This window comes from Gouania willdenowi, chromosome 17 (assembly GCF_900634775.1).
Source record: "Gouania willdenowi chromosome 17, fGouWil2.1, whole genome shotgun sequence".
NCBI lineage: Eukaryota > Metazoa > Chordata > Actinopteri > Blenniiformes > Gobiesocidae > Gouania > Gouania willdenowi.
In genome coordinates this window covers 8,171,506-8,187,689 of record NC_041060.1, presented here as the reverse complement: position 1 = coordinate 8,187,689, position 16,184 = coordinate 8,171,506, and the positions used below count along the sequence as shown (strand labels likewise).

The window sequence follows — 16,184 nt, the reverse complement described above, 5'->3', positions numbered from 1 at the left end:
TTGTTACACAGTAGAACAAACATGATCAAAAAGTAATTATAGAAAAAAATATTTGGGGTTGCCATAAATTTGTGATATAAAAGTAGGGGTCACAATCCAAAAAATGTTGGGAACCACTATGCTAACTGGATGTTTTGTCACTCTTCCCATCAGGACTGGAGAGTTAATGACTGTGGTACACTAACAAGCTTCAGCTGTGTCACTGGGAGAAAAGGAGCGATAGTAGAAGGTAGATTGGTAGTCGGTACAGGTTGTGTGACTTAGCAGTAACTGCTCTATCATCCCTCATGGTTCCAGTTGACAGCCATAAACAGACTTCAAAGAATAAATGGTGAGTGATGGAAGTTTATAATTCGTATCACATGCAGCATCAGCTGTCATTCAGAGAACAGTTGTTCTGACCGTCCCTGGTGTTTGTGAGGTTATTAGATCATATGTGATGACAACATGGTTTAGTTTACGCACACTCAACCCACTTTAGAGCCTCAGGGATCTCTAATATCTCAAAGTGTTAAATAAATGCTATGGGCATCGTGACACTACTTTTATAACATGAATGATTTTCAAAATATAAATATAATATCCTTAAATTGGATTTAATCTCACAATGAAGTTGTTTCAGGATTTTATTTTTCTTGTGATGTATTCTATAGTTAGGGAACAGAAATGTGCTGTTAGTTTTTATGACCTTGATCAGCACAAGGGTAAATTATTGATACATTGATTGTCCAATAAAGTTAACCTTCACTTTTCAGCCTGTTTTCTTCCCTTGTACATTGAATGTCATTGTCTTGTCACAAGTGAGAGCTTCACTAACCTAAAACGCAGAGCAAATACTGTAGCTACACCAATTATTATCTCCTACAGATATAACCCAGATCGCACGCATACGTCTCGCCGATGTCGGCCTCAGATCATGCGTCAGCATTCTACTCCTAATGCGTCATTTTGTGTGGTTTTTTTTTCCTCCAAATCGGTGATACCACTTATAAAATTGTTGAACTGTAAAATGTCACTTCCATGAAGCTGTTTTTGTGCTGGGGCTCTTTTGGCTATGCTGCTGAAAATACATTTATGATCATGAACTGTGTCTCTTTATTTTGTCCACACATAATAAGCTCTTTAGTGGTATTATATTGTTTTTTTGTTTGATATTGCCATATTCCTATCAGATTTAAGTAAATACTCGACTATGGATATGGAGATATTTATACTAATTGAATGATGTGAGCTAAATAAAGGTTAATATAAGTTGTAGAGAGGCCGCGCTGAGCATCTTTAATCCATTGTCCAAACATTGCCGATGTCTCTGCGACATCTGCCCAATGAGCAGACGCTCTCCATAATACGTCTCGCTGATGCAACTTCATTCATCGTGCCGACGTCGGCGAGATGTGTGTGCTTTCAGAGAAAACCATTCTCAACCTTGGATTTAAGCAGATGTTGAAGATCAATAAATGAAGGAAAATTGCAGTGTTAATTTTGACAGCTATTTATTTTAGTCATTTTTAGACATCTTTTGACTAAAATACAATGTAGTTTTAGTCAAAATGTAGTCATCAAGACTATTTCAGTTATTAAGATTTCAGTTGACTAAATCTGTCTGTTCTGATTGGATCCCATGTAACAAACTTATAGTTGAGTTTTTATTAAATAAAGGTAAATATCAATATATTTTGTTCCTGTTTTTTTTTTTTTTTGTATTTTTTTTTCAAATATTCATAGTCGTGTTATTTTCGCTTGAAAATTTTTTTCAACATGTACAGTACTTCTTGTTGTTTTCATAAATAGGCTTATGAATATTTAAAAGATCATCTTGTTATTAATGTTTTGCAGTATTATTTGCAATGTGATTGCAGATCTTTTGTATTAAACGTAACCTAAAGGGTTTGGAATCCCCAAAAGTGAGCAAAACATCTCGCTCTGGCTAGACGTTTTATTAATGAAACCCTAACACTAGTGCAGGAGGAAAACAACCGTAGCTGAAAATGGAACCACCACTAATCACTTTTATTTCCGTAACACATTTGTTGGTTGTGAGAAGACTACAGATGTGGTTTGGAGAATGAGCTGGATTAATCTCTGGAGACTCAGTGAGGGATCAGCGGCTTTATGTGGAAAAGCTTTGGGGCTTTGCTACAAAGACTAACATTTATGGCTTTTTAAGACCAGGGAACTAGCAACACTTTTAAGAGCGGTCACCGCTTGTGAATGTAGGTGGACCACATAGACAATGTTGTATTGACCCTTTGATTGTTTGTCAACATTGTGACATATTTTGTTGGGCAGGGCTTTTCCTGGAGGCCAAACCACATCTATCGTCATATTTTCCAAGCACGAGTGTCCGCTGGATTCCTATAAAACTTTAATTTACGTCCACCAAAGTTATTCCTCCTATTCTGGCACCCAAACACAGAACAAAGCTGTAACATTACTAGCCTCCACAGTCTTTAGCCTGCAGCGTTTCCTGTTTTACGTGGGCCTTTAAGGGGTCTATACGGGTCATTCCATGTAAATTCAACAAATTTTCAGGACATCCCACACACTTCGGTCTCAAAATATTCTGACATTTTTACCAATTAAAATTTAGTTTGATAGGATGAAAACCTTTTTGAGATATGGCCAATGTGTCGATTTTCATGCGTCTTTTTTTTTTCTTCCATTTTCAGCTTCCAATATCTGAGGAACTACATCACATAGGAAACTGAAATTGGTGAAGTAAGACAGCTCCACCTACTCTCTCAGAATGGACAAAAACATCTGCTATACATTCTATCTGGCGGACATACCAGCCCCTCAGAATTGGAAAAAGTTTGTCTGGGTTTAGGGCTCAAACATGTTTGGACCTTCAGTAAACAACTTTACATATGCCTCAGATCCTGTAATTTGATCGTCTTTGAGCTAAGTACATAGACTGTTCTCATCACTAATGATTAGTCACATATACTGTATATGCATTTGTTCTTGAGTGACAGTCTCTTGAAATCTGAAAAACATTCTTTTTTTTCTTCTTTTTTTTACTATTTTCATTGACCTATACACTAACTGAATGTGGGAATGTAAGAAAAAAAATCTAAGTTTTAATTTATAGTATAAAGATTACACTTAGGATATAAAACAATTTCGCTTTATGTGACTTCTTCATTTTTTTTAATTTGGACCCCAACTTTGGGGCTATTTCATCACTCAGGAATATTGAAAATCCTTTACATGAGGTCATTATAACGTGCCACTGTGTTTCATAATTATTTATTGTTTATTAGATTTTCACTAGTAACATAAAAACCATTGCATCAGAAAAACATTTATTTTTTAAAACATATTTATTATGAACACATTTCTCTTGTTCTAAATTTTCTCAATTGAGACCGAAGTACGTGGGCCATTTGTTGAAATTACATCAATGGCCCATACAGTTTGTATGTACCATTTCAAAAGAAGGATTAAGGATGATTGTTACTATCAATGTTATTATTATTATTATTATTATTATTATTATTATTACCTCCGCGAAGGAGGTAATGTTTTCACTGTCGTTTGTCCGTCCGTCTGTCTGTTGATGTGGATGTTTGTTGGCAGAATATTTCAAAAGGTTCTGAATGGATTTAAATGAAATTTGGTGTCAAAAGGAAGAACCTGTTTGATTTTGGAGATGATCTGGAGGGTACTGTAGATACAGTACCTCTAAACTTGGCAGAGATTTGCTCTCAGAGTGATCTTGTTACTGTTGTTGTTATTACTATTGTAGGTGATTAGTATTTCTAATATTATTGGACATTGAAGATCACTAGTCTTCTATTGACTTCATGCTTTGACAGACCAGGGCCCTTTCAGCCTTATAATGGAGAAATAATCACAATGATATATACTATAAAGATGCATGTATTCAAGTGAATGATTAGAAATGATCACGTATTCACTTGTATATGTAGAAATGATAAGATCTAGTATTTCCACTTATCCTCTTCCTCTGTAAGTCCATTTTTATTAATGTGAACATCATTAGACTTCAATAATCAGTATTAAAACCAACCTCATCATTTCAACTGTCAGAGTGCAAAAAAACAAACACAAAATACCTCAACTAATTCACCCTCACCACTGTTTTATCATAGTTTTACTCTGAGACATGTGATAATGTGGTGTGATGGATTATATTTTTAGACCTTTGGTTTGATTCCTCATGTGACCTTTCTCTCTTTAACCTCATACCAAACCCACTGCCAGGACTTTCTTACTCCATGAATGCTATCAGCTTGATAGCATTCATGGAGAGTTCTACTTAAATAAGAGCTGATAAAAGCTGTGCATAAATGATACAACCACAAGTGGAAGATATACAGTAGCTCTCAGTCAACAAAAGTAACCCAAACAACTCCCAAATTCAGATACAGTTGGCCTACACCGTTAAACTGTGTCAATGAGAACCTCAAAAAACACTTTTTATACATAAAGCAAAGAACAAAGAAATGTAATTCCTTACTTTTTGTGCTAGCATTAGATAAGCTACACAAGTTGATAAAAAACAGTAGAAAATATCACATTTTTAAATCAGTGCAGCAAGAGCAATTATATTAAAACAAGTTTTTAAAGATAATAGTTTGAAATCAATGATACAATCATTAAAAATCTCTGTTTAAGTCATACTATGATATATCGTGTCATGTTTTTGTTTCAGTGTAATATGAATGTTTAAAGTGGCAAGGATAGTTATGTGTAAACACAATAATATAACCATGTATCATGATACACCATAATTAAGTTGGGACAATTAACAGCATAATGTACAACATCCCACAGCACGTGTCCGGCCCTTGAAAGCTCCCAATTCGGCCCGCTGGAGAAAGTAAAATGAAAAGACAGAAAATCTCTTAGCCCTTCTAAATACGCTTATTTTCACAATATTTGAAGAACTGCAATTTTATCACATGACTGTAGTCAATTTAAATCTCAAATTGTTCAAATGACTCAATTTTCCTGCAATTATTTCACATAATTTCCTGAAAATGTAAATAAAAAAAAAAGTCACAAAATCATTTAAATGACTTAAAAAAAAAAGAGAGAAAATCCTGCTGGGACTGATATCTGTCACTTATTGCTTGGATATCGTCGGTGCCTTACAGACTTTATGTATCATCTATTTGTCGAAGTGCAAACTTGGGGGTGTGGCTTACTGCTACAGAAGTAACGCCCATAATCAAGGCATTTTCTAAAAATTCCCTCCTAGTGCCAGGTCAGCAGAAAGTAAGGGGTTAGTTACTCTTTAATGTTCTATATTTTTCTCATACAGAAAATGTAAAATATAAGAACCATGTGTTCAGGTTTTAGAGACCCAGAGCCTCCACTAGGTGGTCCTGTTGTTGCGCCAAAGACTGTTATCACTGTAACCATAGGATGCAGCTACACCTCAGCAAAACCTCAAAATAACAATTTACTAATAACCCCTGCTTAGTTAGGTTATCCCCCTTTTATCAAATTAATTCATATAAAGACTTTATCAGCCGTGAAAGTTACTGAAACCAAGATAAATTGTTGGATAAATCACTGTTTTTGGTCATGAGTAGTAAAGTTTCCGGTAGTTATTGATCACAGACATCAGTGGTGTTTCATGGCAAGAGAGGAAAACATTAATATATTTGTATTGATTTATTTTATTTTTTTAAAGCCAAATTGATGGCAAAACTAAAGAACAGTTAAAGGGTGTAGGCTTGGCTTTGTGTTTAAAGGTAACTGTTGGGATTACCAAAGAACTCTGAAGCAACTTAAAAGCTAAAGTAAAGAGAACGAAACAGAGGACAGTGTGTGTTTGTGTTTGACTTGTCTGTGATTGACAGACGTTCTGCTGCAACAGCTGAGTCTCAGCTGTGATTGCAGCACAAAGGTTATGTCTATTAATACTCATCAACATGCAAACTTCACGTAACACTTTGTACCTAATTGATCACACTTCTAATTCATAGCTCCTGTCAGCATTTTTACAGTCAGCATCTCATGCCAACTCTGTATTGAGGTGACATTAGTGACTCCCAATCAGTGCCTTTGGTTCAACCTTCAGCTGCTTCGGCTGGAGAAACCTGACACCTTTCCAGCCCAGGAGGCAGATGACAAGGCAGGAAAGTGTATTTTTACAAACTGGAGAGAGGACGGCTGTCAATGACAGAGTGAGGCGTGGAAGATACAGTTACAGTGAAGGTGGCTCCAAGAGTTTATGGAGCTGCAAAACCCAGGATGTAGAACAGCAGTGACACAAATGAAGTGACCTTAAAGAAGGAAAGCTGGAGAGAGAAACCAGAAGCACTGGGATTCTTTTTTTAAAAGCAGACATCTAAAGACATCTTTGGGTCAACAGAAGGTGCTGACTGGACCTGAGGAATTTCAGGACTGGATTTCATGTTGTGCACTTATTTAGAATCTGTGGAACGCTGCAGGGCCAGTTGTCACTTCGTTCATGTAATGCAGTGCATGCCTCATACATGGATGTAGTTGAAGTGTTAGTGCTCTACATCGCTGGACTTTTCACTTTTCCTGCAACACTTGTGGAACCAAACGTTGATGCACTAATGGATCTGATCTGAAGCGACTGATCCACGTCAATAATTTTTTTTCTACATTTTTAATCTGCTGGAAGACCGGAACAATTTGCCTTTACTTTCAATGCATATCTGCATTAGGAGTAATCCAGTCCTCTGTATGAGAGGTGCATTCTGCAGAGGATTACAACCTCTATAACCTTTGTACACAAGCCCTGTTGGCTCTTTCTTCACAAAGTGCTCGACTAAGTCACTACTCCCATTTCGTCGGTTACAATCTCACTGAAGGCTTTTTCTTCTGGACCAAGATGTTCCTCAACACTGTGCTGGTGGTCCTGACGAACCTGGCAGCCAGGGTTCTGGGCAACAAGGTGTTCAGGAAGCATTTCCACCTTCTGCTGTCTGTGCTGGTGATGTTCGGTCCCGCGCTGAGTCTCTGGGTGTCTCCACACAGCATCTTTGCCAAAAGAAGCCACTTTCTGTACAGGTGAGTTATTGTTTGCAGGAATGAACTCTGACACTCTACAAAAAGACAAAATATTACCAGTAGTCTGGTGAGTTTGTCACTAACCCTTAATGGTAATGCCTTAGAACAAGGTCCATCTCCTACATCTAACCTTCAGCTGATCTATGCCATGTGTTGCTCCTCCACATTGGGTCCGGACTCACCAATGTGATGTTCTTCTGCTTCTTTAGGATGTTCTTACGCTCTGGTTGGGGCTGGACCTGCATCTTTGTGGGTTCTTTCATTTTCCTCCTCTCCTTCTCCATCCGTCGCTCCCTCTCTCTTTCCCTCCGTCACCTCTCCAGGCTTGGGCTGGCAGGTGGACTTTGGCTCAGTTTTTGCAAACTCTTGGACCTTCTGGAAAACGCTACAGGAAGCTGCTACGAGCCTCTGACCTCTGGCCTAGAGGTGACTAACGGGCAGCCGCTGCTGGTGCTGAGAGAAGACGAAACCAAGTCCGAGTGTCTGAAAGCGGGGATGCTATGGAGGGGGTATGAGGTCTCTGAGGATGTCTTCCTACTGTGTCTGTGCTGTCTCCTACTGGCCGAGGAAATGGCTGTTTTTGGCCCTTACCTGAGCTTCGGGGGGATCTCTGATGGCCCCCTGAGGATCCTCTTCCTGTTCTGTGTTATCCTGCTTGGTCTATGGATTTTCCTGCTTCTCTGTCTCTTAGCTTATTTTCCTCAATTCCCAACCCAGCTGCTTGGGGGCGCACTGGGCTGTCTCAGCTGGAGGGGACTCTATCAGGGCTGGTATCGCCTGGGCCCGACCTGGTACTGCCCTGGAAGACCTGGTCAAGGGCTGCTTAACTCCAAATCCTGCAGCACTGGACCAGGGGAGGCTCAGGTGAACCATGATCACAGCAGTTAATCTGTAAATTTAACTCTAACAAACCAATAGATTCATACGGACATGATTTAGAACAATTCACCACTGATAGTGTAACAAAGCTGAAGGACTCGTACACAGGCTGCATTCATCACGCAGAAATCCAACAGAGGAAAAAATAAATGAAATTAACTGTCCAATATTCCCAGTAACACTGGCTGGTTTTGAATTTCTCTTTGTGCAATATCACTCAATAAGGGCATATAAATCATCACACTCTGTAGAGCTCAACACAATAAAAAAAAAAAAAAAAAAAATCAATTTTAAGGGACTTTGGTGTGGATTTTGGAAGCAAAAAAATAGCACTTTATTTTAAGTTGTCTAAAAATGTTTTGGTTATTGCTTAAGGAGACTGGTAAAGGATTTGCATGTTCTCACCAAACATTCATGGTTTTTGTTACGGTGTGTGTTAACACTGTGATGGACTGTCAACATGTTCAGATGTTTCCTGCCTTGTGCCCTTAAATTAGCATAGGTAAGATCTTCCAAATATGAAAGGATAAAGAACCCACATTAATCTTCTGAGTTTTAATTACTAACCACAAGGATTTCTTGTTCAGTTCCACAACATTAAATAGGTGTACTGGTTTCTGCGTCATCTCTTTCATCTGAGTTAACAATTTAAAAAAAGAAAATAAAAAATGCTGACATCAGAGCAGATTTCCCTCTGAATTTATTTATAAAAAAATCTCCCAAAAGAATTTATGTACAAAACTTCACTTATCTATTGGTTACATAGACTTGTATGAAGATAAATAACATTTCTGGTGTGGTTATCATCTGCCCACCAATAATGGTTAATAAATTCATCAGGTGAAATCCAACAACACACATACACAAAATCCACGCAGACAGGAAGAGCATCAAAATAAAGGCATAAAATTGTTCACGTCTTCAGATTAAAACCCCTTGAAGTTAAGTTTTGCACATCAAAAAAAAAGAATCACCATCAACCAAAACAAGTAGTTTGGTGTTTGTTTCTCAATGACAATAAAAGATCGTAATCCAAACACGTAACACTCAGTGTGTCCCTTCAGGATAGTCTTTTTTTTTTTTCCTTCAAACTTCTTGGTTATTACCAACGTGGTAAACAGGAACCCATAGACGCTGACATCAGGCTGTCAATGTGACGGTTGACTTTAAAGATATCAAATCAAAACACAAACACTTGTGTGTAAAATGGGAAGTAGAGGAAAATGTATCAAGATGAGGATGAAACTGGGACATCTGAGTCTGGAGATTCCCAGTGACAGTTCATCATAGCATCATAGAGCTCCTCACTTCGCTGCATGAAGTCTTTATTCCACAGATCGACGTTGCACTCTGGGATCGGCTCTGAAACACACACAAAGGCTTTGATTTACAAACAAACAAAAAAAAACCCTGGGCGATAAGGTGGGCCCAGAAATTTCTTCAATGTTTTTTCTGCAGTATTTTAACTTGCAGAGTAAATCTTAGCCCGGTAAAAAAAAATCCATTAGTAGTTGATCTGATACTATCTGCTTTACAGTCGGTTTAACCTCAAAAAATCTATTTTATTCTTTATTTTAATGAATTAGATACACTGAGATGAAAGCAACATACATACTCAGAAAATATGTTAATATCAAACGAATCTAACCCACTAAATTACTTCTAATATTACTGCATTTTAAATGTAGTTGTTTGCATGCATCAGATATGATGCACACATTATAAAGTTTATCAAGCCTAAGAATGTCAACAGTAAAACAAGAAGTACATGTTTCCTTATATCAGTGGTTCTCAACGTTTGCAACCCGTGTCCCCCCCAAAAAAGGTGCCAGTAATGTAATTTAAAAAGTTAGTTAAATTTGTTTAAATTGTCCAATAAGCATGAAATATGGTGAAAATAGCTTAAAAGTGACAATAATGGGTCAACATATGCAACATTAGGTGGGAAAAGTGGTGGAAAGCATTCATCAGTGCCAAAAATGTGATGGAATTGGAAAAAATGTGCAGAAAAGGCATTGAAATTTGATGGAGAAATGGCAAAAATGCAATAAACGGATCAAAAAAATGACTAAAAGTGATGAATAGGTTAAAATATGGCAGATTTGGTGTAGTTGGGGGCAAAAAAGGTAAAAAATAAACAGAAATGGGCTCAAATTGTTAAAAAAATATATATATACTCTTGCGACCCCAAATGGCGTGCTGACCCCAAGGTTGAGAACCCCTGCCTTATATGAAACACCGGAAGTTGTAGTTTTGCCATATGGTCTCTGCTCTGCTTAGAACCCCCCATCCCAGACTTCTGTCTACTAGAGTGAAGTGAAAACAAGTCTGACCTTCTGGATTGTCGTCATCTCCGTTTTCAACCTCTCCCTGGCCCTGCAAGAGAATCGCACTCGTTTACCACACGTTTCCTCTCATTCTTTAAATCTTTTATATGCAGACAGGTTTCCCTCACCTCTCCAGTTCCTGACACGTCAGTGGGAGGTGCACCCATGGGTGGCGGTGGCATCATGTGACCTGGTGGTGGGTATCCATACATCCCGTAGTTGTATCCAGTGTTGTACGTGCTGTTGTAGTCTGTGTTGTAGCCGCTGTACTGGTCGTAGCCTCCCCACTGGGAGTAGTAGCCTGCCTGTCCGTTACCTTGGCTGCCGTAGTAACCAGATGGATTCTGGTTGTAGTTGCTATGGTAATTTGGGTAAGTCTGGCCCTGGCCAGCTTGATACGGGGTCATTTTCTGACTGGAAAACAACATGATACAACATTTAATAATGAATACAGCATGCAAATATAGTTTTAGATAAATAACAAGGGTTCTCAGCCTTGCCCAGTGTGTCTCACCTTTTAGCCACAGCGACACTGAGCCTTAGCGCCTTCCCTTCGAGCATCGTACCCTGGCATTCCTCGATCGCCTTCTTCTGTTCGCTCTCGTCTCCAAATTTGACGAAGCCGTAGCCTCTGCAAGTCAGAGCACAGTCACACCTCCTTCGGCGCACCGACGCACAATGCGTACTTGGCATTTAAAAAGCCACTTATAAAGAGAACTGAATATAATGGGTATTATTATGGTAGAACTGAAACTTGTTGTTTTACTTTTAACATGAGGTAGCATCACTTGAATTGTGAGTTGCTCTTGCTTAGCCTATATGGGGAAAACAATAGTTTCAGTGTAAGACGGCAAGAAAAACATTCCTTCAGGCTTTGATCAAAAAAAGATGATGATGCAACTGCTGCTCAAACGTCCAAAGCACTGCTATCTCAACAAATCACAACACAGAACACTCGTTATTTTTGAAATAGCACTTAGCAAGAAATATATTTCGAGAACTTTTATTTCATGCTATACAGACTAGTTGAAACATTTCCTCTGGTCCAGAGCTGCCTGGTTCACGGGCAAGAGCTGACGTACCTGGAGTATCCGTACTGGTCAGTAACTACTTTGGCTCCTTTGCAGGACGGATATTTCTCAAAGACCTGATGAAGCTTGAAGTCATCCACCTCAGAGGCCAAGTCACCCACAAAGATGGAGAACTCTGGGCTACAGGAAGAAAAAAACGTTGATTAGATATCACAATCCAGAGACGCCGGGTCACAAAATGACTTTGGAAATACTTGACAAGATGTTTAAAGGTCAAAGTGCAGACAAATTTAATGTTTTAGTGCTGCTCTATGAAAATAATCCATATTTAGTATTCATGGAGATGTCCTGATACAATTTTTTACTTTACCAATATTACGTCCTTAAGTATTGGCCAATGCCGATATTGATCCGATACATTATCAGCACCAATCATACATGCTTTTATTACTTATTTTGTAGTGTGGATTGTTAGAAAAGGCTTGATCCAGTAATGTTACTGAAACAGAACATTAGTCAGCAACAGTAGGAAAAACATACCCATTTATTATTAACCAATGCATTACATACAATGTAACCTTAAACACAAGAATATTCTACAATTGAATAAAACAAATCAAAATAAATCTAGAAGATCCTGAAAACTAATTTTTCATAAATCCAATATATATTATATTGGAGATGTTGGATGCAGTTGATATAATCAGATACAAATTTTCTCATTTATTCAGACATTTTTTCTCAGGAAATTTAGATCTCCTGACATGTCTCGACTGCCAACTGCCAGTCTTCCTCAGGCTTCTCGCCAGCACAATGGTAGCCCCCCCAAGATTACTACGGCATTTGTTTTTTTCCTTTTTTAATTGGTACCGTCGTGAAAATACCTACCGGTAATTTATAGCAATCTGCAACAAAGACAGTATTACACTTTGGCTTTACTTCACAAAATGTTGCCCGCAAATTGCAGGAAATAGTGTTTCAAAGGGTTATGAATTTCAAAATTGGGGAAGGAAAGCCTCCAGCCCTCCCTACAACACTTAGATAATCTCCTACGCTGTTAAAAATTCCTGGTGAGAACCCTGGGGACACCCTTCACACAAAGGGTTAAGAAAAAAATGAAACAGCAGATGATGTAATTCATTCCAAAAAGAAAGAAGATTTGGATTTTGAAAATAAAGGGTAAAAGCCTTACCCTGCCTCCGGCCGTTTCCCATACGTGGCATAATTGAGCTTAAATTTCCGCGGCTGCACAGAGAGAAGAGAAACCACACAATGAATTCAACCCGTTTCACACGTACAGCGCCGATATTGCTGGAAACAGAAAGTGGCGTTATTTGTGGTTATTTTTCTTTAATTTACATACCTTCACCAACCAGACCAGCCTTTAGCCCATTCCTCAGTTAGTTCCTACCAGAGACTCTATTCACCAGCTTCAAACAAAGTGCACTCATGTACAAGCAGCCTCTGGGCCACCATCAGCAGCAGATACAGGCCGGCCCACACGGACACCATAGAGGTTCAAAACAGCAAGTGGCTCACAACACTACACAAATATGTGTATATTTGTTCATAATATATATCATAATACAGGGGTGTCAAACTCATTTTAGTTCAGGGGCCAAATACAGATAAGTTTGACCTCAAGTGGGCCACAGAGGTGGGGAATTGAACATATTCAACAGTAGTTCTACTTTGCATTTCCATATAAAAGTATGTAGTATATAAGGCACCGGCAATAGGTGACAGGTAGTGAATATATTTATTTCATTTGAGGAAATTTTGTCAAATAATTTGAGGATTGAGCAGGATTTTGGAAAAAAATTAGGTTTCTTTCAACAATTTGAGAGTAAAAATTGACTTTCACCGTGTTATACAAGCATAGGAAAACTGTCAAACCCTGCATATTGCATTGCATATGTCACAAATTCAATGAAACTCCACTTGAATAATTGTGAAGTTCTACTTCCAAATAATTCTGTTGAAATGTTGTTTTTTATAGTCTATTATTTTGCATAAAGGCCAATATTTGTTTGCATAGGAAACGGTTATTTTAAATTTCAATAAATAATTTCCATGACAAGTTTCAATTTTTTTTAATATTGCCAAATTTCCTCAGCTTAAGTTCCCATAGACCCCACGACCCTGTTAAACGCGAATAAGCGGGTATGAAGATGGATGGATGGATGGATGGAAGTTCCAATAGAAATTTACCAGATATGCAAACCGGATTTGGCCCCCGGCCCTTGAGTTTGACACGTGTCATAATACCAGTAAATAACCTCACAGTTATATTAGCAATACAGTTGCCTGAGCACAAAATCTCTATTTTGATATTAAATAAACATACCAGGTTTAATTAATCAAACAAATCTGCTATGCGATGACATTTACACAAGAATATGTTGTTTGCGTAGCAAAATGCTGACATCATTATTCACTGGTGCCAGTTTCCTAACTCACTGTCAACACGGTGTTAACATGAAGAGGAAAGGAAGGAAGACATTCTCAACATGAATTTGTTGATTTCTTAGGACAAAAAAAAAAAAAAAAAACGTGATGATATTTAGTGATTAAAATATCAAACTAACCGGGTTTGAGCCAGGAACAAGTTTTCCATTGAGTTTTTGAACACAGCGACCAACACTCGCTTCATCAGCCAGCTCCACGAAGCAGTATCCTGCTGAGCCGCTGCACACAACAACACACACCATCAGCCACGTGTCTCCAAAAATAATTAGAATTACATTTAATAAAATAGTCAAATATCAAATGGGATTTGGTTTCAACAGTTGACGTAAGGAGAGTGATAGTGTCTTACCCCGTTATCCTGTGGGTGATAATCTTTACTCCAAACGGTGACTCTCCCATTGCACTAAAGGCTTGCTTAACAAAGCTCTCATCCATGTAGGGGTCCAACTGCACAAATACCGGTACATTCAGTATGTTATTGGTATGTAAAATGTAACGTTCTTTAGTTGCGACTAAATCAGGCACATTTTTCTTTTGTAAAATATGTTTTTTTTTTTTTTGCAGCTAGAAAACTGTATCTGTTGGGGGAAAATCAGGAACTTATCACTACAGAGACAACAAATTCTTAACTTTGTCTCAAAATGATATAAATCTAAATTTTAAACGAACTACATTTTTAGATTAAAAGATTAAGTCTCGAAACTGTTACTGGCTATTTTTCTTCAAAAATCATAAACTGGTCTAGCTTTAGGAATCTCCATTTACCTGTAATAATAATGCATGGATAACATTTTGTAAATGATTAAGCTTTTCAAATATACTAAACAAAACAAAATACATTTTGAAGTTGAGATAAAATATACCAGCTGCTCATTCATTCATGAAGTTTCATACAGCATAAAATAATTAATCTGAAAGGTACTGCTAATGACGTTATTGTAAGCCTCAAATTCTTTGTTTGCTAAAAAATGTCATAAAAATTAATTTATCATTTACCTCAAATAAAACTGCTCTTTGGGAATTCAAGCTTTCTTTGGTAGGAGTTTATAACCCACTTTAAATCAACAAACAAACGAAAAAATAGCTTTTCTTTTGCTTCCCTTAGCAGTCGATAAACATAGATGTCGTTGTGTTTAGAAGGAAATGAATGAACTAAACATCGCCATCTACTGTAGGTGACTTTTTTACCAACACTTTTTTCCATGCAAATACTCTGAATGCATTCATTACTAGAAGCATGAGTACACAATTTATTATTCAGCCATTTTTTATTATTATTTTTATGTGTTCCTCTCGATAAGAAATCGTTAAAATCGCTTCGGTTCAAATACAAGAAGCTAACATATGTCCACTTAGGTTTGTTGTTATCAAAACAACTTCGCTGTGAAAACTCAGTCATACGTGGATTATTAAAACTGTTATTAATGTATGTCGTCATTGGCGGAGTCTTTATTATTAAGCCAAATATTTATCTGAGCAACAAACAAAAGCTCGTCTTTCTCACCAACTTGTTAAAAACAAGAGCTAGCAAAGAGCACAGCAGGCTAAGCTAAAAGCAGCTCTTAAAGACGTACATCACCCATCCATAGACTGGTCTGTCTGTTGAACATTGTGCTTCCCGGAACAGGAATATACACTAAAAATTATCCTTTAGATGTTTTGTATCCGAAAAAAAAAAAAAAAAAAAACCAGTGGGTTGTGTTTTAAAACTTTGTGGTTCTCCGACTAGTCTCACGCTCCGTTGTCCTCTTCCGTCTCAGTGACGAAACACATCAACTTCCGGGATATGACGCAATCGTCTTATCCAAATAAGATGATACATAAATAAATGATTACTGCACTTATTTTACAAATTTTAATTAATTTGAAAGGTACAATAATTTCACAGCAATATATATATATAATTTTGTTTTATGTAAAACAATTAATCTGATGATTTTGCTTGGTAAATTCCAAGCAAATCTAAATCCCAATATACTAACCCACACATTACAGCATTCAGCGTTGCAGTGTAAATATTGCATATAATCCATCAAATGAATCGATAATAAGAAGTCTGTTCACACATTCAATTTGATAAATTATTTATTCAAAGATTAAAATTCAGACTGCCTTGTAACCACTTTAATCTAGACTGATAAACCTTATTTTTTTCTTTATTTTGTTGTTTATGATGTCATGTTCTATGCACTTATTAAAAAGGAAATGATTAAAAATAAATGATTAATGATTAGATTTGCCATACTTTTACGAATATTAAGTATTGCAAGTAAATTTAAGGTAATGTTAATGTGAAGCAACACAAGGCACTGAGGTATAACTTTGAAAGGTCCTGCAAAGGAAGCATTAAAAACATCTTACCTTAGACGAAAAACAGCGACACCCAGAGGCAAGAAGCAGTTTAAGCGGGTGAGGACAAAAATCGAGAAAAGTCGAATTAAAGCTACATTTGTGGGGGTTT

General features: G+C 37.4%; 2 protein-coding genes across 2 annotated transcripts; one reads left to right on the top strand and one right to left on the bottom strand.

Annotated features, from left to right (window-relative positions):
• The first annotated feature begins 5,961 nt into the window (after positions 1–5,961).
• fitm1l (fat storage inducing transmembrane protein 1, like) lies at positions 5,962–8,578 on the top strand. The gene is made up of 2 exons (XM_028473172.1): positions 5,962–7,017; positions 7,227–8,578. Exons 1-2 carry the CDS (start codon positions 6,839–6,841, stop codon positions 7,903–7,905), a joined length of 858 nt encoding a protein of 285 aa, XP_028328973.1. The 5' UTR covers positions 5,962–6,838; the 3' UTR covers positions 7,906–8,578.
• trnau1apb (tRNA selenocysteine 1 associated protein 1b) lies at positions 8,569–15,493 on the bottom strand. Its single transcript, XM_028473171.1, has 9 exons — positions 15,298–15,493; positions 14,073–14,170; positions 13,843–13,942; positions 12,447–12,499; positions 11,306–11,434; positions 10,738–10,854; positions 10,352–10,637; positions 10,230–10,272; positions 8,569–9,258 (listed from the first exon to the last, which is right to left on the bottom strand). Exons 1-9 carry the CDS (start codon positions 15,331–15,333, stop codon positions 9,125–9,127), a joined length of 996 nt encoding a protein of 331 aa, XP_028328972.1. The 5' UTR covers positions 15,334–15,493; the 3' UTR covers positions 8,569–9,124.
• Positions 15,494–16,184: the final 691 nt, after the last annotated feature.